The 20,260-nt window shown below is 39.8% G+C and overlaps 1 protein-coding gene across 1 annotated transcript; it reads left to right on the top strand.

The window, feature by feature from the left end:
* The first annotated feature begins 6,720 nt into the window (after positions 1-6,720).
* Positions 6,721-20,104, top strand: LOC116324948 (CMP-N-acetylneuraminate-beta-galactosamide-alpha-2,3-sialyltransferase 1-like). The gene is made up of 7 exons (XM_031745741.2): positions 6,721-6,780; positions 12,321-12,603; positions 14,309-14,505; positions 14,715-14,882; positions 17,035-17,080; positions 18,438-18,557; positions 19,239-20,104. The coding sequence occupies exons 2-7, from the start codon at positions 12,352-12,354 to the stop codon at positions 19,404-19,406; spliced, it is 951 nt and encodes a 316-aa protein (XP_031601601.2). The 5' UTR covers positions 6,721-6,780; positions 12,321-12,351; the 3' UTR covers positions 19,407-20,104.
* The last annotated feature ends 156 nt before the right edge of the window (positions 20,105-20,260 follow it).

The raw sequence follows: 20,260 nt of genomic DNA, 5'->3' as shown, positions 1-20,260 counted from the left end.
CCCTGCCCACAGTTGGTTGCTGCCGTTCATGGCGGGAGTAGCTGCCCCCCCCTCCCCCGGTCCTGGTTGCCCCTTCGGGCCTTCCCTGGGCAAGGGCGTGAGGGTTACTTATGCTGCTGGTGGCCATTTTGTCGCTCCCTCTATGGGATGGAGCTTGACACGACAGCTGCAGGCGGGCTGGGCATGGAGAGCCCGCCCCAATCCTGTGCCTCTCAGGCTGAATGAGGATGATGGCAGCAGCATTCTCTCCCATGGCCCTGCCTTTGCGAGGCCTGGGGCGGTGGAGGTTGATTATCATGAGGTGGATGTTGACGAAGCTTCCATCCCCCCTGGCTGCTACTGGAGTAGGGTCCGGACAGGTGAACCCATGTCTGGGTTGCCTGGTTCTGGGGCCCTCCCACAGCATTCCCTCCCATGGCCCCGCCTCCTCGAGGCCTGGGCTGCTGGAGGTTTGATTGTCAGGAGGTTGATGTTTATGACGCTTGGCTAAGTCGGTCAGATGACCAGGGTTGCCTGTTGGAACTGCCTGTCTACCCTGCGGCCACCTCGCGATGAAGCAGCTGAGGGGCCTATGCAGGCGTGCGGAGACAGCCATGTTCAGTTGAGGTGGGGAGGACTCGGAGCCTAGGCTCAGCTGTCCTCCTCCCTCCTGGCATCCTTTGAGTTGGGCCTAGTGGCCAGCACCGCTGCGGTGGCGGTTGTCAGCTGCTGCGACAGGCTCTCTCTCCCTGGCACTGTGTCACTGCCTAGTCCCAGGCGGGGACCTGTTGTGACTTGACTTCTCCAGCTGGCGGCTCCGCCTTCCCATTTGGGGCGTCATCCGCATATCGCGGGCTTCTGTCACAGCGATAGCCAGCTGCTGTGCTTGAGTGGTTTGGTAGGCTGTGTTGCCCTGGCTTATTGCCGGCGCTTCGCCAGTTTACGCGCAAGCTGGACCTCACTGTCTCTGATGCTCTGCCAGCGAGTGAGTGTTCTCCAGCCTAGTGTAGCCTGTTGTGTCTGGCGTGTTGTCCGCAGTGCGCGGTTCACACGGCCAGCAGGGCTCCTGTCATTGCTCGAGTGGGGCGGCTTCTCGGCTCTGACTGCAGCTTAAGCCGCCATCGCCGCTGCTGCTGCCGCTACTGCCGCTACTGCTGCTGCTACTGCTGCAGCTGCAGGCTGTGTTCCCCTCGCGTATTATCCGCGCTTCGCCGGTTTACGCGCCAGCTGGACCTCGCTGTGTCTGATGCTCAGCCAGTGAGTGAGTGTTCTCCAGCCTGCAGCGCCAGGCTCCCTGCAGGCAGTTCACCCGTTAGTGTTCCCCAGCCCGGCGCTGGCTCCCTGTCTGGCGTTGCCCGCTTCTTGCAGGCACCCGGTAAGGTACCCTCTCAGCGGCTCGGTGATCTACGCTTCCTCTCCTCTCTCTGCTCCTGGGATTCCAGGGTCGGGCCCTGGGCTCCAAAGGCTCCAGCTGGAGATCCTTGGGGAGCGTACGCACGGGGTCATCCTAGCCGACCAATCGTGCTTCTAGCATTCCGGTGCTCCAACCGCATGGCGGTTGTCAGACCGCTTCGCCGGCTTACACGCCAGTTGGACCTCGCTGTGGCAAGTGAGAGTTCTCCAGCCTGTCGCGCCGACTCTCTGTCTGGCATTGCCCGCGTGTTTTAGGTCTGTGCGACCAGCAAGATGCTACTTGGCAGCTCGGTGTGCTGCGCTCCCTGGTGGTCTGCCTTGCGGTTCCCAGGCTGACCTTGAGCGGCCGATCACTTGCGATCCTGCGTCTTGCACGACCGGTTCAGGCCAGTCTGGCGTCTGCAGACTGCAGCCTCCACCCCCTGGCTTGACCTTCGCATTGCGAAGCCCTGACCAGGGTGGTGGCTCTATTGGTGCGTTGTTACTGACTCCCGGCACCTTCACTCTCAGCGGTTCGGTTGCACAGTCTCCTCGCGGGGTGTCTTACAGAGTTACTCTGTACATGTGGAATATGTTACGGTGTGGAGAGATAGTCTCTCACTAAGAGAACCAAGGTTACACCGTAACCGTATGATCAGCTCAACAGGCCCTCAGTTTACCTGCATGCATCCTCCTCCTCACTTGTCAGCTGTTTAACACCTGCTGTTAATTCAAGAAACGAGCCCACGTTACCTGGTGATAGTCACAGTTTAACTGGGCAGTAGGTGCTCGATATAACGCAATGTTGGCAAATTTGGAGAACACTCACTCACTGGCTGAGCATCAGACACAGCGAGGTCCAGCTGGCGCGTAAACCGGCGAAGCGCGGGTAATACGCAAGGGGAACACAGCCTGTAGCTGCAGCAGTAGTGGCAGCAGTAGCGGCAGCAGCAGCGGCGATGGCGGCTTAAGCTGCAGTCAGAGCCGATAAGTAAATATAGTTTTTTTTCCCAAGCGCAGAGCTGCTGGAGCTTGTTTCCCAACAGAGCACTTTATAGGTGAACTCACTTTATCAGCGGCTGATGTCCAATCACCGGCACACAGCTTTGAAACCTCACCTGAGTTTTAGCTCTCAGTGGTTAAACACTGGACTTAATTCACTCAGGTTCTGTCTGTCGTGTCATGTTTACTTTGCTGTTTTATTTACAAATGAGCAAATCGGTTTGGCTGAGGTTAAAGTTACGTTTCATAACTGCATAGTTTTACAGACGATTAATGGTTCACTGGCACATGTGTTAGACTGAACCATTCTCTTTTCTTTATCTGGTGTGTTTTGGATTTAACAGTGAATTTTGAGATTAAACTGACTTTTAAAATGTTTTTATACAAAACGGAAAGAGAAGGCGCATTTCCACCGAGAGGAGCACAGTTTGCAACAGCATGTTCATCATGAAGACTGCAACCTGGTCAGAAATATTACATCATCAGTTTTTTAATAGTTATTCAACTGTATTCTAAGCACCAGCTATCTGTTAGAATTTTTAGAGTTTACTTAACTAAAAATAAATGAGGTTAACATATAATTTGTGTGAATTTTTTTCCCGTTTTTTAAAATTTTGGTCATGTTATGTTTACCTGTCAAAGGCTTGTTACAAACTATGAAACACATCGTGCAGACTTCTGGTCATAATACTGCTCATGAATGAGACTAAAGGCAGGAAGGTGTCCTTTAAAACTAAACATGTTAATAGGACCTCCCTATTTATATCATAGTTTATGACATAGAACGTGTATTTCAGTAATAGCCTACTTATTTCAGTGTAGTGGTGTACAGTCACACAGCTCATGTGGGCGTTATCTGTGATACTCCTTAACTATAATTTATCCAAGTTAACTTCAGTTAACTATTCAGACAGTTCTTTTGCAATGAAAAACATTAACATTCATGTCACCGGTAGGTTTCTGCTGTGCCAGCTGTTTAATTTACGGCTGCTTATGCAGTAACCATGGTAACCACGGACTCTGAGCGGCTGGATCGATGCAGGTCAGACAACAATTTTACATGTATGATCTTAAAACAGGACACAGCCATTATCCGTCCTGGCCTCATATCAAATGTGCACGTAGACAGAGTTTGACTTTTTTTTAAAAAAAATTTATGTAATCTTCGCTCTCAAACATTTAAACAGCAGCGAGTTTGCAGCTGAGGGAACACAAACTCAAATTATCGGAACAGTTTCCTGCTTGTATTAATTTGGTGATTTATTAAATGTATAACTGTTATTCTAATCTGCTGCTGAGTCTCTTACGCTGATGAAAATGCAGATAACACAGATCACAAACACCTGTTCAACAAATCACTTTCATTCCACTTTGATCTGTGACAAACTGACGTGTTCATCTCTGTTACAGTGTTGCGTTAGACTGCTATATTTTTGTGTTCTTTATATTGTAGATTTTCAGGTCTCTGGAATAGTTGGCAGTAATAAGGATGATTTTTTTTCTAAAATCATATAGATATGACCCGTGAATTATTTGTAGATGACCGTTAGATTCGTTTGATGCTGCTGACATTTTCAGCTGGGAAACTCTGGGTTAACTCAGAGAGCTGAAGATATGGTGGATATGCTGAGCTCACTCCGTGGTGTACAGGGCCGTTTACCCTCATGATTAATATTAACAATAAAAATATTAGCCGACCATCATGAAGTCTGTATGTGTTTCATAGTGTTGAAGAACCTTTGTACAGTTAACCCTAGCAGTTACTACATGACGGAAACACCAACGTTATCTCTTTTATGCGTTTATACGCAGGTCACAGTGATTATTGAACAAAAACCCAAAGATCAGCTGTTAATCGGATTTATTTGCTCTCTCTCCTCCTTAAACATGTTTTTAATGTTAGTTATGATTCAGAATTGGCGACTGAAACAGGTATGACACATACGAACATCAGGAAATAAAAACCCGATAACAATAACCTCAGTAAATGAAGTTGGTGTACTGCAGGGGTTATGACAGCCGTGTACCGGGACCTGCATTTTGTTGGCGGTAATAACAACTCATTTGGTTGCGAGGGAAGCGGGTCTATCCCACTTTGTCGTGAGACTGGGCTGGGCAGACATCTCCGATATCATCGAAGCACTTTTGCAAAGAGGCTGTATCTTGACAAACTGACCAGACATCTGAAGATTAAACCACTACATTCTCGGCTAAAAAATATTATTGGTGACACACAAACATGGTTTTTCAAAGTTCAGTTCTGTTAGTTTCAACATGCCGGTTGTTGTGTGCTGAAAACAATGGCCACCAGGCCAAAGCAATGGTTTTGACTCGATCAGCCCCCTTGAGTTTGATCGGTCAAAAATATTTATTTAATTAATTATTTCCCATTTTAATTAATTATTTACAATTTTAATTAATTATTGCCACATTTAATTAATTATTTAATGGTGTATTTAATTAATTCAGTATATGGCAGTCCTGGTGTTCCATAGAAAACTATGTGTTAACTGGAAGAAACCTCCGGCAGAACCAGGCTCAGGGAGGGGCAACCATTTGCTCTAACCAGATTGTGGGTAAAGGGGGGAGAGAGGAGAGCAGAACGATTCCTGACAAAATGCAAAATATGAGAGAGAGAGAGAGCAGCATTATTTAATAGCTAATAATAATTTAATACAGTAGTGGTGTACAAAGACAGACAGTAAAATGAGATGAAGGAAGAAATGCATCATGAGAAGTAAATGTATCATGAGAAGCCCCCTAGCTGTTTAAGCCTATTGCAGCATAATTAAGAAATGGTTAGGGTCACCTGACTTGGCTCTCACTGCAGTACCATATCACTTCTTCTTCCTGTTGGAACTCAGTGTTTTGTTTTGTTTACCTGGATTAATTACAAAGTTTTTTATAGCGACATATTTCACACTATGAGGCTTCTTTATCTGAGCACACATTCTCTTGAATCCAAATTATATTCATAGTATTAACTTACTGTGTCTTTACCAGTATAACTCTACAGGGGTTTAAAAATATTAATACTACTAATATGAAAATATTATTGCACAAATGAAGTCAGTCTGTGATTAACTTTAATTCCACCAATGAATTTTTCAGAGACACTAATATGAAAGTGAAAGCACTGGCTGAGTCTTCCCTGTTTTGTTAAACACTGTATGAGCTGACGTGACTATTACACCAACTGCCATGAGACTGAGTTTTTTCTTAAGTGTTCTGAAACTACTGACTATATGGAATATACATGCCCATGAACTGTCAGCTATCAAATTATTCCCCCAAACGTTAAACCATTCCGTGTACTGAATTTTATTTAATTTTATACTTTTTATGAGAAAAACAATAATTACCATCAGATCAAGATAAAATGGCAACGACTCACCCGCGGCATTTCTGGCATATCTTTGACATCACCTACACCCATCAACAACTATCGCAGCCGCCATGAAAAATATTATTTTTTACGTTAAGTACTGGAGTGTTTTACAATGACTTTTGCAATCCGAACATTTAAATTATCGTCCCCAAATTTTGCAGTCAGAAAGGAAAACTTAGGGCTGGAATAATGAAGCAGTAAAGAGATCATCTTTCATTTATAGAAAGTCACTAAAGAATTTTCCTTTTTATGTCCGAAAATACATTTATACATTTACTTTTTAATGTCTGTTTTTGTTTGTTTGTTTGTAAATAAATAGCAAAAACAAACAGTCAGTCAAAATCTGTCTGGGAGAATTTCAGTTAAATAAATTTAATCTAAATACATTTAGAATGTATTAAAAGAATATAATAATTTTAAATTAATTGGTACGTTTTTTAAAAATACCGTACCTTATCTCAGAGTACACTACATTCATAATTTTAGTTGTGCAAATTGTTTTAGCCTTTCAGTTTCAGCGTTACTATAAAAGATTTCAAAGATGTAAAGTTCAAAGTTTATTTTTTTGTACATAGTTAAAGATTTGACACTGTGCTCACAGCTGTTAGGTAAAAATATATAAATATATCATTCACATATTTCAGTCATAAAATAGACAGTGTTCCTCTTTAATAAATCCTGCAGCTTTCCAATATCAACAAACGGTATTATGCTTCCACGTCAGTAAATCTGTTCCCGTATGTGCAATTCCACCCTGTGTATTGTTGTATTTCACAGGTTGTTGTACTTTATATGCCGTGCATAAATCAACAGGGTCAGAATGCATTATGGTAAAGTAATATGCTCGTTTTGTAATTCATCTCCTGCACTTTCAGCATCTGCAAATAATTGCAGGCTTCCCCACAAGGAGGAACCAGTTCTGAGTGTAGTAAGCTGCTGCAAGTCTACCATTACGTCAGACAAGAAAGAGCCTGCAGACCGATCACATCTATTGTCCCCAGTTTCTTTTATTGAAACAGGTTAGTGTGTTTTCTGATCTCAACACATTTATAAGGACATAAAACCCGTATTTTTGCTAATATGATAAAGTTGAAATGTTATTATTATTAGTATTATTATTATTATTGTTATTATTATTTCTTTATTATTTTTACTTTGTCTCAAATGTAGAACAAGTAAAAATAATAAAGACAGGGTGCCATGTATTTTGATTTTGGGAGATGGCTTAATGTGTTTTTGTGCAATTGATTTCTATTGGAGGGCAGCACAGTGGAGCAGTGGTTAACACTGTTGCCTCACAGAAAGAATGAGTTCCTGAGTTTGACTCCATGACTTGGCTAAGGGCTTTTCCATGTGGAGTTTGCAAGTTTTCCCTGTTACTGCGTGGGTTCTCTCCAGGTACCCCACTGGTTAATTGCAGTGCAAGTGTTACTGTACAGATATATTTTTGAAGTGGGACAGAAGCAGAGTTAAGTTCCAAGTTGACATATTTAAAAGAGACTTTAATATGGACATTATATTACAAAGGAAATTATTTAAAGCTATAATTTTGAGTAGTCATACACATTTATTTAATTGAAATTTTAATTCCCCCAGACAGATATTGTCTAACTGAAAATAAATACCAAACATTACAAAGCAAAAAAGTCTCAGGCCATGTGATGTTTCTTGTGATAAATGTATTTTCTGAAGTGAAATGGATATTTTTCAGTGACTTTATATAGTTGAGTGATGATCTTTCCATTTCTTGATCTCATTACATCGGTAATTGAACAAAATGTAAATTCTTTCATAATTAATTCACTGCAGTTAATTTTATTCATGCAGCGCCAAAAACAACACTCAGTCCTCACACGTCATGATGTTAAGATCAGTTGGAATGACTGATTAAATCGCTATACAACAATAGAGAACAGGCTTGTTCAGGAAGTCATGTACAACTCTTACCTACTTTAGGGTGGATGGCTGTGTTGAGATTTTATTATTTTCAGTAGGTAATTTCAGAGCTATGTCAGAAATGTCCTGGTGGAGTAATTGCTATGTCATTTTGAAGTATATGCGCTGCACATAGCAAATAGGCATAAAAGTCAAAACGTAACTGGTCTGCACCACTAAGAAAAATATAGCATCATAGAGACAATATTTTAACACAGATGCAACAAAAGACAAAATGGCACACACAAGTGAGAAACTTTTAAAAAATTATGCCAGTGTTGCAACAATGAGCTTTCTTGAGACAGTCAACATAAATGATAAACCTTTTTCACATAGCAGACCAGAACCTATCTAAATATGGATAATATTTTACCTGGCCCAAAAGCGTACAATTTACACAGCATACAACATACTCATGCACCCATTTGCAGGAGAGGTAGCACTGTGGAATTACTGTTTATTTATAATGCTAAAATGCTCGAAAGCGGCTCATAATAATAATAATAATAATAATAATAATAATAATAATAAATAATAGATTTGTATAGCACCTTTCAAGAAATCCAAGGACGCTTTACAAAAGAGTATAAATATATAAATAAACAAAAACAAGGCTAGAAGTTGACAGCTTTGTTGAAGAGGTGAATTTTGTTGGTTTTTTGAAGGACTCCAGTTATGGGGCATTGTAAAGCTCATATGGAAGAAAGTTCCAGAGGGTGGCCGCCATAGCTGGACTGGCTATGGTGATTTTTCGTTTTTATGGGCCGATGTGTTTTGTTTTGGGGTTTTTTGTAACCGTTTAAACAATGAAAGGTGTGGCCAGATGCTGGCCAATGTGTAAAAATAACTCATTTGTTTGGCGGTGGCTATATGGCGGAGCTTCCACAGAGGCCAGCAGGTGGATGAGGGAAAGGGGAGGCAGGAGGAGAAGAGACGAGGAGGTCCAAATGTCAGGTGAATTGGACTTCAGGTAAGAAGTTATGACCTGCAGTCTATCTGGGTCAGATATAAACCAAGTTTAGGTGGAGTTTATTTTCATTGTGCTGACTTTTTACAGTCAGTTACAATAACTCGTACTGCTTTCTAGCGAGCATGACGGACTTTCTATACAGCTGGGTGGCTGCTATGATGTTACTGATAGTGAACTTTATTTTATTCCTAAGGTTAGTTAGTAGAGTTGCCAACCGTCCCGTAAAAAGTTTATCGCCCACTTGCGCAGCAGCAGCACGTTAATTTCTAGTATCAGCTGATGTTTGCTGGAGCCACAGCTGTAAAAGCTGCTGGTCATGATATCAGTTTGTATATCTGGTGAGAGGGAAACATGAAGATGAAACCAGGAGATGTCCTTACTGAATCATCAGAGCTGAACAGGTGATGGAGAAACAGGTTTACCTTTTAGGTGACATGAATGAGTTGAAGGGAAGTTATGAACTGTTTCTGAGAGACAAATAACACCAGGATCCTTTTCTAAGTAGCTGACAGCTGGTAACTGTGCAGGGGCGGATCTAGCAAAGTTTTGCCAGGGGGGCCAGGTAGGGCATTAACAGGGAAAGGGGGGCACAAAGAAATACTTTTCTTTCTTATTCTCATTTCAAATGTCTAGCTGTTAATAAATAATTATCTGAATCTCACAACCAAAGTCATTAGCTGATGTAAAATGTATAGAAATCATACATATATACCAACAAGAAAGTGTACATCACTGTCACAACAGCATTTGTTTTCATTCAAAGGCTTTATGGCTTTAATACCTGGTGGGCCGGTCTCTAGTCAAAATGTCCGGGCTGATTTTTTGTCCCAGTCCAGCCCTGGTGGTGGCCACCCCAGAGTTATAGAGCTGATGCAAGGGACAGAAAGCAGACTGATGGCTGAGGATCATAGCATCTGAGACTGTGTGTGTGGGTGCACCAGGTCAGAGAGTCACATCATGATGGTCCATAACCATGTTTTTAATTGTAAGTTGGAGAATGATACTGAGATAAGGCCAACACAAGGACAATTCCCCTCAAAAATTGCATCTGAAGCAGATGATCTTCTGTTGTTCTTTTTATAACACTATAGTTAAAATAAAATCAGAAAATGAGATTTTCACAACATTATAGGTACTGGCTGATAGCTCATTTGAAAACTAAAATACTTCTATCTACTGCTGTCTAGTATATAATGTTATTTGACGATAATGCTTTACAGGAGGCAAAACGTGGGGTTAGTGCTCTGTATTCAAGTATTAAGCTTAATAAACTTGCAACATATATGCAATTCAATCACAATTCAGTCAAAATATTTTTAAAAGGAGCTGCTGATATGATTTTTTTAAAATCGTATTTTCATAAACCAAAATTTAGTGGTAAGTTAATATGTTTGTTTTGTTTTTAATTTCTACCATAGTGATGCCAAAGCCTGTGTGATGGAAAGATTTAGGTTACTGCATTAAATGAAGATACATGGTGGCAGCAACATCTTTTTACAATTTGGAAAATTATGTTTGGCAAATTAACTATCAACAGCCGGGTCATTCCTACTACTCTGTGTTATTTTGAGATAATAATATTGTAAAAAAAAAAAAAAAAAAGAGAGAAAGAGAAAAAGAAAAAGAAAGGAGAGAGTTCAAAAAGTTGCATATTAAACTATTAGAAAAATATACTGGTCAAGTTAAGACCATATGCTCATGCCATAACAATTTTATCCAATAAAAGCACAGTTTATTTTGAAGCACAATGTTATTTCAATTGATGTCTTTTAGTTTAAAAAGGAATTTTTATGAAAATGTAATAATTCAGTTTTGTCAGTTCATTATTTTTGATTTACCACAAAGATATATAAAAAGTTTTATGTTAAATTCATATTAAAATATTAACACACACACACACACACACACACACACACACACACACACAGAGGAATAATGGAGAATTAGGGTTGACATAACATCAATAAAAGCTGGACCCAGCATACACTAAACCAACTGGAAGATGTAATTTTAATTTGATTTCATGGGGGCTAGTACAGTCTTTCACCTAAAATAAGTCCTTATACTGCTCTTATAATATAATATACTGCCTCTTCAACCGCATGTCTGAATTGTCTTTAATTCACCCTATTAATAGCTGTGGACACCATCTACACCGTGTTATTACGCTATGCTATTGATGCAGGAAGAACAAATATTAATATTTTATTAAATAAATGGAGAAGTTAATAAAAAAGTTAATAAAATGTGATATTAACTCCTTAAAGATTATTTCCCTCCAAAAAACGTTCTAACTTACTCTAAGTCATGAACTAGAGGACTAATGAGGGGACCTGTTTAGAAAGATTTCCACAAGAGTAACAGGAGGGAAAGGCAATTCGGGGGCACTTACTTCACACTTATTTCAAACACTTTAAAACAATAGAAATAAAAATAGAATCAATAGAAATGAACAACTGAATATAATGAGTAAATGAAGAAAAAGATCAATAAAAAAAAAAAAACAAAAAAAAAAAAACGACCTTTACAACTAATAATTTCACCCGAACTTGATGATTGGGGCCATAGCATTATAGGGTACTGCTAAGTCATAATTTGGTGTTTGTGTGTTCTGAAACCTCTGCAATCCTGTCCCACTCGTCTAGTGTACATCAGCTATAACTTTGGCCAAAAGTTATAAATGCATAGAGACACATACACATGCCAATGAAAAGTTATTCAGTCAACAGCAAACACATCTATTACACCATTACCGGTGTCCTTCAAAATGAACCTTCTTTGGGTTTTAAGACTTTTCAGTATCAAAGTGAAACCAGTGATAAATCAGTACATCCATGATAGAAATAACAACTATAGTTTAACTGGCCAACTTAATTTTCAAAACAAATCCTTCAGACATCAAGTTACTGATGTGTAGCACAGATCAGTGCCTTAAAGAATGTTTTTTTTTCATAAAAACATATAATGGCAAATGTTGTATTTTGATTTTGATTTAAAGCTTTAAACCTATTTAGTATAATTAGATTAACTCAAAATGTAATTCAGCTAATACATTATGGTGTGGTTTAGCTACAATGCATTACCTCCAGCTATGGTGTACTGTTTAATGAGTCAGCAATTACTGTTCTTCCATCCATCCATCCGTCCATCCAATCTCTTCCACTTATCCTTCTCATTGTCAAGGGGATAGCCCTATTTGGATAGGCTCTAATTAGGACTAACACAGAGAGTCAGGCAACAATTTGAACTCACTTTCACACCTATGGGCAATTTAAATTCATCAGTTAACCTAACCCCACTAACTGCATGTCTTTGGACTGTGGGAGTAAGCCGGAGTACGTGAAGAGAACCCACGCCAACATGGGGAAAACTCCACACAGAAAGGCCCTTACCTGGTGGTAGAGTCAAACTCAGCATTTTCTCACTGTGAGGCATCAGGTATTGTTACTTACATGAACTAATAATGTAGAAGCAGGTTGTTGCTGGTGAATGATATCTATGCATGTACCACGTAAATCCAACAGGATGACACAAACTGTAAATAATTTCATTGAACAGTGATCATTTCAGTTACCGTTTTGTTTTAGGCTTGTCATATTTTCCACATTTATGTATTTGCTCATTTTAATAGTCCACCATTCATTGTATCCACAGATTGGACCTGTTCTTCATTAAAACTGCCAAGATGGTTTTCAGACGGAGAAAATCCAGGCTTCAAATTTTACAAGTAATGAGAATAACGGCAATTGCTTTGGTCTCCATCCTTTTATGGAATTTATCAGGATTTTCCTTCTGTCGTAAAGAGTCAAGCCTTTGTGCCTGTCTCAAATGTCTAACAGACAGTGATCCTTGGTTTAATTACATTATCAGTGAAGCTCCTAAACCCTTTATGTCATGGAAACATAAACCTTCAGAGGAAGATTTCAACTGGTGGAAGGTAAGCAATGAAAAATCAACTACACATCACAATAAACTTTTTGGGCTACTTAGGCCATCTTAAAGTTATACATATTAAAACCCTTTAGTGTTCCCTGTCAAAATGGACCGGTCCTTGTTAACTGCTCTTAAATAAGCACAAAAACCATTTTTCCCCACCAAACTTTTACTCAACAGTTTTTTAGCTGTGAACAATGTCTCAAAGTAGTGTTTAACATGATTAAAAAGAATTAGACATAAAATAACTGCAGTGAAAATACAAATAGGCACTGTAAATGTATTACAAAATGAACATGTAAAAAATAAATTGAAAACCAAAGACCAAACTGTATGTGTGTGTGTTATTATTTCAATACTTTATCAATGTACTTACCATTTACCCACAATGGCATAAAGTAAAAACACTATGAAAACACCTCACTACACATAAAACTGCATTATTGGTGAATTTTACAGTATTTAAGTATCAAAAGTAATTATTCAGCAAAAAAAAGAGAAAATGTTTCATCATCAATGTTATATTGAGCAGTATAAATGCTGTAGATGTTTAAGGTTGGACTTAAATATTTCATTTTCTATTTAATCTCCAGAGCATCATGTTCTATACAATCCCTTTATTAAGTGAGGACCATGTATCTCCAGAAAAAAAGAAAAAAAAAGATTTAATGAGCTCACAAAAAAAGGTCTACACCCTGAGTGATGTTATAATTAATAAAACTGCAGCTGATTAAAAAGACTTAAACATGACACGGTTAATTGTCTACAGTGGTATTCTTTTTTTTTTTAAAGAAAAATGTGGGTGTTTTAGCAAAACAGCAGTTGTTTATGATGAAATTACAAATAGAATATGTCTTTTAGTGCAGAAACTGAAAATAAAATAAATAAGAATAAAAGTAGGAATACATTACTGCAATTAAAAGAAAATTTGCAACTCCAGTTAACAAAAACTCCAACACAAAAACACATAGCAATTGAGAGAATTTGACCAGGAACCAAGGAAAACTGAGGGTTTAAATATATACATGAAGTAGTTAGGGAGACAGGATAAAGGTGAAAAGAATCTATCTAACAAAACAAAGGGAAGTACAACTTAAGACGAAGCACACAAGACAAGAGACTGGCAAAATAAGAAGAGAAGTAACAGAACATGGGAAGAGAAACACAGACTTGATACAAAGACAGAAAGGGTAACAAACACAAAGACAAGACTTCATACAAGAGATGCTAGGGACAAAACAGGCAAGACTAGGGCAGACAGCACATGAAAGCAAACTAACAAAACTAAGAAATAAGAAATAGAAGCAAAGATTTCAAAACTCGGAAGCACAGAGAAAGATTACTATAGTCCAAAAGACTAAATAAAATAAAACTAGAATTTAAATCACTTCAAAATCCCCCAAAACACGTTGATTGTTGCCATTGTAATTAGAGAAGCTACAGTCTCGATGTAGTTAAAAGTTAACATATCCATACATTTTTAGTAAAGGTCACTGTGTGGAATTTTTAAGAGGTCGAAAAAAAAAGGAAACCATTTGAACTTCAAATGGCAAAAAATGGGAGACTAGGATGCTAAGGAGCAGCAGCAGGAATTTATCTGGATAACGCAGATGGCTGATTGATTAGATGACTTTAACACTATTGCATGATTTTAAGCTTTGAAATGGAGATGTGATCTCAGCCTGCAAAACTTTCTTCTTCTTTGTCAGGCCTTACAGGGGAAAAAAGAAAACTTCACTTTCTACAATAAAACACTTCAAAGTGTGTTTGAGACGATAACACTAATTGCAGATATTGAAGAACCTCGGCCTGATCGCTGCAGGAGCTGCGCTGTGGTGGGGAATTCAGGAAATTTGAGAGGATCACATTATGGACCAATAATAGATGCCCATGATATCGTAATAAGGTACTAATTATTTAACAGCATTATAAGCATTTTAGAAAAAAAAAATCTAATTATAACAATGTTGTTGACACAAAGACAAAATCTAAAGAAAAATGTAAATTGACATCACACAGTCAAGTCGAATGTAAGTAATGTTTAATGTGATTTAAATTATTATCATAGTATGCATAAGTATGTATACTAATTATCTATCCTTCTGTACTATTTAGAATCAATCGAGGGCGTACCAAAGGCTATGAAACAGACGCTGGAACCAAAACAACTCATCATGTCATGTATCCAGAAAGTGCTACTAGATTGGACAATACCACTAATCTTTTGTTTTTTCCCTTCAAAACACGTGACTTTTTGTGGCTTCTCAAGGCCTTAAATCCCAGGTAGGCCAAATGTGACACTTTGAAATTTCTGATTTCAACAGCTTTGCAACATAGTCTTGATGCATTCTAATTCATCCAGGAAAGTAAATCTCCAAAAGTTGAATCTGTTCATCTGGACGTAGCGTTTTGTGGGACAAACGTTTCGTCACTCAAAAATACATAAGCAGGGTGCACCTTTAAGACCGATTGTCTGCATGATCAACTCGGTCACCTATAACATCTCCAAGTTTCTGGCTTCGATCCTCAACCCGCTGGTGGGCAGCTCTGAACACCACATCCAGATCACCCTGGATTTTGTTGAGAGATGTCATTATGGAGGCAGATGAAACCATGGTCTCGTACGACGTTACATCTCTATTCACTTGCATCCCTGTCACGGAAGAGTTGGAGGTAGTCCGTAAGAGATTACAGGATGACACCAACCTCAGCAACAGGACCACTCTCAGCATCGACCAAGTGTGTTTGCTTTTGGAACTGTGTCTTCATTCCACCTACTTCACATACAAGGGTCAGTTCTACAGGCAGAAACATGGGTGTGCCATGGGCTCCCCAGTTTCACCCATCGTGGCCAATTTGTACATGGAAGAAGTGAAAAAGAGGGCTTTGCTATCCTACCCTGGAACACCACCAAGCCATTGGTTCAACTATGTGGATGACACCTGGGTGAAAAATCAAATCTCAGGACGTACTACATTTCACAGATCACATTAACTCGGTGGACCAACACATCAAATTCACCAGGGAGGATATGAAAAGTGGCAGGTTAGCCTTCTTAGACTGTGAGATTTCCATCAGTAATGGGGGACATCTAAAAGCTAACGTGTACTGTAAACCTACGCATACGGATCAGTATCTAAGGTTTGACTCTCATCATCCACTGGAGCACAAACTGGGTGTCATCAGGACGCTACAACACAGAGCGAACACCATCCCCACTGACACAGCGGCCAGGGAGGCAGAAGAACAGCACATCAAGAAGGCCCTGAGTAAATGTGGTTATCCCAGCTGGACTTTTGTCAAAGCTGGAAAGGCACCTAAACAAAGCTCCAGCCGATCCAGGAGAGAAGGACAACCGCTGCCCAGGCGAAAACCTGTGGTGATCCCGTATGTGGCAGGAGTATCGGAACAGTTGAGACGCATTTTTTCTAAACACCGGGTCTCTGTGGCTTTTAAACCCCAAAACACGCTGCGCCAAAAACTGGTCCACCCCAAGGATCGGGTGCCCCGACACAAACAGAGTAACATAGTGTACGCTGTTAAGTGCCAGGAGGATTGCCAGGATTTATACATCGGGGAAACCAAACAACCTCTGGCGAAGCGGATGGCACAACACAGAAGAGCAACCTCATCAGGCCAGGACTCTGCAGTCTATTTACACCTACAGGCCAGTGGACACTCTTTCAACGATGAGGATGTACACATCCTGGACAGGAGGAACGCTGGTTTGAGCGCTGGAGTCAAGGAGGCCATTTACGTGAAAAGGGAAAGACCATCTCTGAATCGAGGAGGGGCCTAAGGGTACATCTTTCGCCATCTTACAATGCTGTGATTGCAGCCATTCCCCAACTCTCTGTGAATGGTACTCATGGCCATTGATCAGTGTTCTTTGATCAGTGGGTTTTTGTCAGTGATTGTTGATCAATGGTCATGGTAATTTGCATAATTATGATTAAGGAACTGACCTCACAGCCCATTGTTCCCTCAGTGGGTTGGTTTCAGTCATTATGCAAATGTACTGTTTATAAGGTTTGGGGAAACCTGCAGTCAGCTGAGACTGAAGAAGTCACTTGGATGAGTGACGAAACGTTTCTCCCACAAAACGCTACGTCCAGATGAACAGAATCAACTTTTGGAGATTTGCAACATAGTCTTTACTAACTGTAAGAAAGAGTACAGTCTAGTTGTATCTGTTTGAACAAGCAAACTTAACAACGAACAAAACTTTTGTTAAAACCTAAAGGGCTCAGCTCAATGCTGGATGGTGTGTATGGCATTGAAATTGCAGTGTTTTGTTCAGTTTCACTACTTATTGCTAGTGTTTGTCAGTGAACAAGACAATAAACTATTAGTATAGGAGAAGTATTAGATAATTTAGCATTTATTTTGCTAAAAAAACAGTTCTGCCAAACATAATACATTTTCTTTTCAACAGGGAAAATGGTGCCCCAAACTCCAAAAAGATAGCTAACAAGGATTTGGTGAGTATTTCAAGTTTAAAAACAAAACTGTGCTCTAATGACATGTAAGCAGTTCAATAATAAATTTGCGCTAACATTAGATCAGGGAGGCTACAAAATAAACTAATGGCTAGTGTTTGTCACTAGCCATTAGTTTGTTACACACTGAACTGGCAAATCTCATACATAGTAGCTTGTGCTATTAACTTGCCTTAGTCTACCCACCATTGCTGCAGATGTGCGAGGCATTTTGCAAACCACCTCTTCCTCAGCTTTTCCTTTGTTTCGGTATTTGTTGCTTGCTCTTTTTTTGGTTGGGCCATAATGGTGTTTTCCCAGTTGCTCATACTTGCTGTGTAGAAAGCCCTTGGAAATGAACTAGTGTAAATTTCTATGATCCCACAATCAGAAAGAGACCCTCAAAAAGATTTGAGGGTGGTCTGAGGGCCCGAAGTCTTCTAAGGTGCCCTGTACTCACTGCCCAGCACTGTGGAGTCCGACTGGCATTTCCCAGAATCCTGGAATTGGCAGGCCCACTGGCACTCTGTGGTTTACACTGATAAGAGCAGACCCTGAGCCTATGTAACACATGTGAAAGGGTCTGGAGGATTCAGGGAGAATGTTATGCTGCCTGTAATATCATTCATTATGACTAGGGTCATAGGTCAAATGATTTCATGGATGAAATCATTTGACCTATCATTTGACCTATCATTTGAATCTATGCTGGTGCAGTGGGTTCTGGGTTCCACCTGCGACAATGCCTGGACTTATATGTCGTGTTTTTTCAGGCAGTATATGGAGGATGAAGGCACTGATACCACTGACTGGCCTCCCCGCTTGCTTTACTTTGATCAAATAGAACACTATGGTGACATTGTTCCCTCACATCCGATGCTGCTAGGTTGCACCTCAGATTGTCCAGGAGCTCAGGGATGCCCTGGTCCAGTTCTGGGAGGAGATACACCATAACACCATCATTAGGAGCGTGCCCTGACATTCGCAGGCATGCATACAAAAATGCAAGTTCACACAAACTATCAAGTGCTGTTATGAATTGCTAAAAATCAAATTTTGGCAAAATGGACTAGCCTGCCGCATGATTTTTTCACTGTGATTTTCAGGATGTCTTCGATGGCAGCTGTCTGGAATTTGATAATTTTCATTTCCATAAAATGATGTTACATCCTTTCATGTCAAACACATTACCCAGTATATATCAGTAGATATCCAGCATGGTTTTTTTTTCCCCATTGAGATCTGATATGTTTTCAAAGTCTTCCATTACTTTTTTGAGTAGTATATTTTATTGTGCATTAATTGCAGAAAGGAATGATGAATAAAACTCAGATTTAAGGCTCTGTCTGATTCATAACAGGTGATGATCCTTCATCCAGCTTTCATGAAATATGTTCATGAAGTCTGGCTGAGAAGGAGGGGAGCTTATCCATCCACTGGCTTTCTTACTGTTGTTCTCAGCTTACTGATGTGTGATGAGGTAGGTATTTATACATTATGTATCTGACTCACAGCAGTGGTACTCAGACTCCAAGAAACATCGATTAACCAGCAAAATCAAGAATGTGATCTGTTATAAATGATTATATCTAAGTAGCCAGCTTCAAAAAAATCTTTCACAAGGACAGAAGTGTATTTATGGTTATTACTTGACTCTTTGATAGTAAACCTCTGCTTGGGTCGTGTGCTAACTCATTGACTTGGCAAGCAAAGAGTTGCTGGTTTGATTTTAGCTGGGGCACACATCACCTGGATCTTGACACAATGGTGCCAGAGAGGAGCAGATTTACTGGAGATATGCTCAAGACATTCAAAAGTAATTTCCCAACATAACAAGGCTTCTAGATAGATAACTGCAAGGGGAAAAGAAAAGGCAAGTAAGTGAGTAAGGACAGACAGAAAAGGCCTGACTGTCACCATGATTGAGGAGGCAGTTTGGCAGAGAACTGAGGCACCACCTGTCCTTGATAAACTTGTCTACTAGACGACATAATTGTCAACAGGTGTCGGGTGTACGACTGACCCCAGGAACTCCACCAAGGACTAGAGACCACACAGGGCCAATTTATTTATTTAAAACTTACTTTAATAATGCATTTAGTGGTAACATTACTTTAACATTAAAGACTTAGCTTTGATGTAAAAAATCTTGTTTCCCCAGGTCAATGTCTTTGGGTTCGGAGCAGACAGCGAAGGAAACTGGAGCCATTACTTTGAAATCCTCCGAAACAAAAAATTAAAAACAGGAGGCCATCCGGGACAAGAAGAATATAAAATGATTGATAGATTACACAAGAGGAAGAAAATATTTTTTTTTAAAGGATGGTAGTTTTTTCTGTTTGCATTTCTCACTTTATCAGTTGCAAATCAGTTTTAAATAAGAATATATAAAATGCATTATTTTCTCCCAAGTCGTGGCAGTCAGTTATTTTGACTGACTGCATCAAAAACTATTTACATATTTTCCAAAAACAAAGTACTTTTTGCTTGACTCTAAAATATAGGGTTAGGGTTTGCATTCAGAGCAAGGGTTGTCAGCGATCAAGTCTTAGACCAAGAAACAAAGAATAGATGCTTGTTGCTAAAGGGTTATTTTATTATTTCATATTTGATTGGATACACGGTGTGCATGTGTATTATCCAATCACACACCAGCAGACAAATTTAATGTCCAAATTATAGTACTGGTTGCCAGATTCAATAAAGAATTTACTGATGCATTTAAGGTCTCAATTAGTTTAATATCGTATTGATTACAAAATTATGCTTGTATTATACAATATGTCAAAGAATCTTTTTTTTGTTTTTTTACATGACATCTGAAATAAGTGTTTAAAACAAACACTGGCAGAATCAGGCAGCCCGCTGCTGTGACCTGTTGGGGGTGAAGGGAAAGAGCAATGTGCAGTTGAAATTTTGAAATGCTACATGGGACAAAGTTTGTGGAAACTGACATAATCATTGTACCATAAATTAACATTAAAAAGTGTCTTACTTGGAAACTTAGAAGTTGTCACGCATGTTAATCACATTTCTTCAGTGTGAATGCTGGACTGGGCGTGGACTGGATGCCACGGTAACACCAAACAACAACAAATATTCAAACATCATGCAAGGCATTATATTTCAGTAATGACAGCCACCATAGCAACAACAGAAAAAAAAACTCTCTTGTCTGAGGCC

This window comes from Oreochromis aureus, linkage group 3 (assembly GCF_013358895.1).
Source record: "Oreochromis aureus strain Israel breed Guangdong linkage group 3, ZZ_aureus, whole genome shotgun sequence".
NCBI lineage: Eukaryota > Metazoa > Chordata > Actinopteri > Cichliformes > Cichlidae > Oreochromis > Oreochromis aureus.
Note: the sequence above shows the minus strand (reverse complement) of the source record. Positions and strands in the feature narration are given on the sequence as shown.

Bases quoted from the DNA above. Each gene is read 5' to 3' on its own strand.
- LOC116324948 (XM_031745741.2), top strand. From the start codon at position 12,352: ATGGTTTTCAGACGGAGAAAATCCAGGCTTCAAATTTTACAAGTAATG. The intron at 14,883-17,034 runs GTAGGCCAAATG...TCTTTTCAACAG, and splicing joins CTCAAGGCCTTAAATCCCAG to GGAAAATGGTGCCCCAAACT. The intron at 18,558-19,238 runs GTAGGTATTTAT...TTGTTTCCCCAG, and splicing joins GCTTACTGATGTGTGATGAG to GTCAATGTCTTTGGGTTCGG.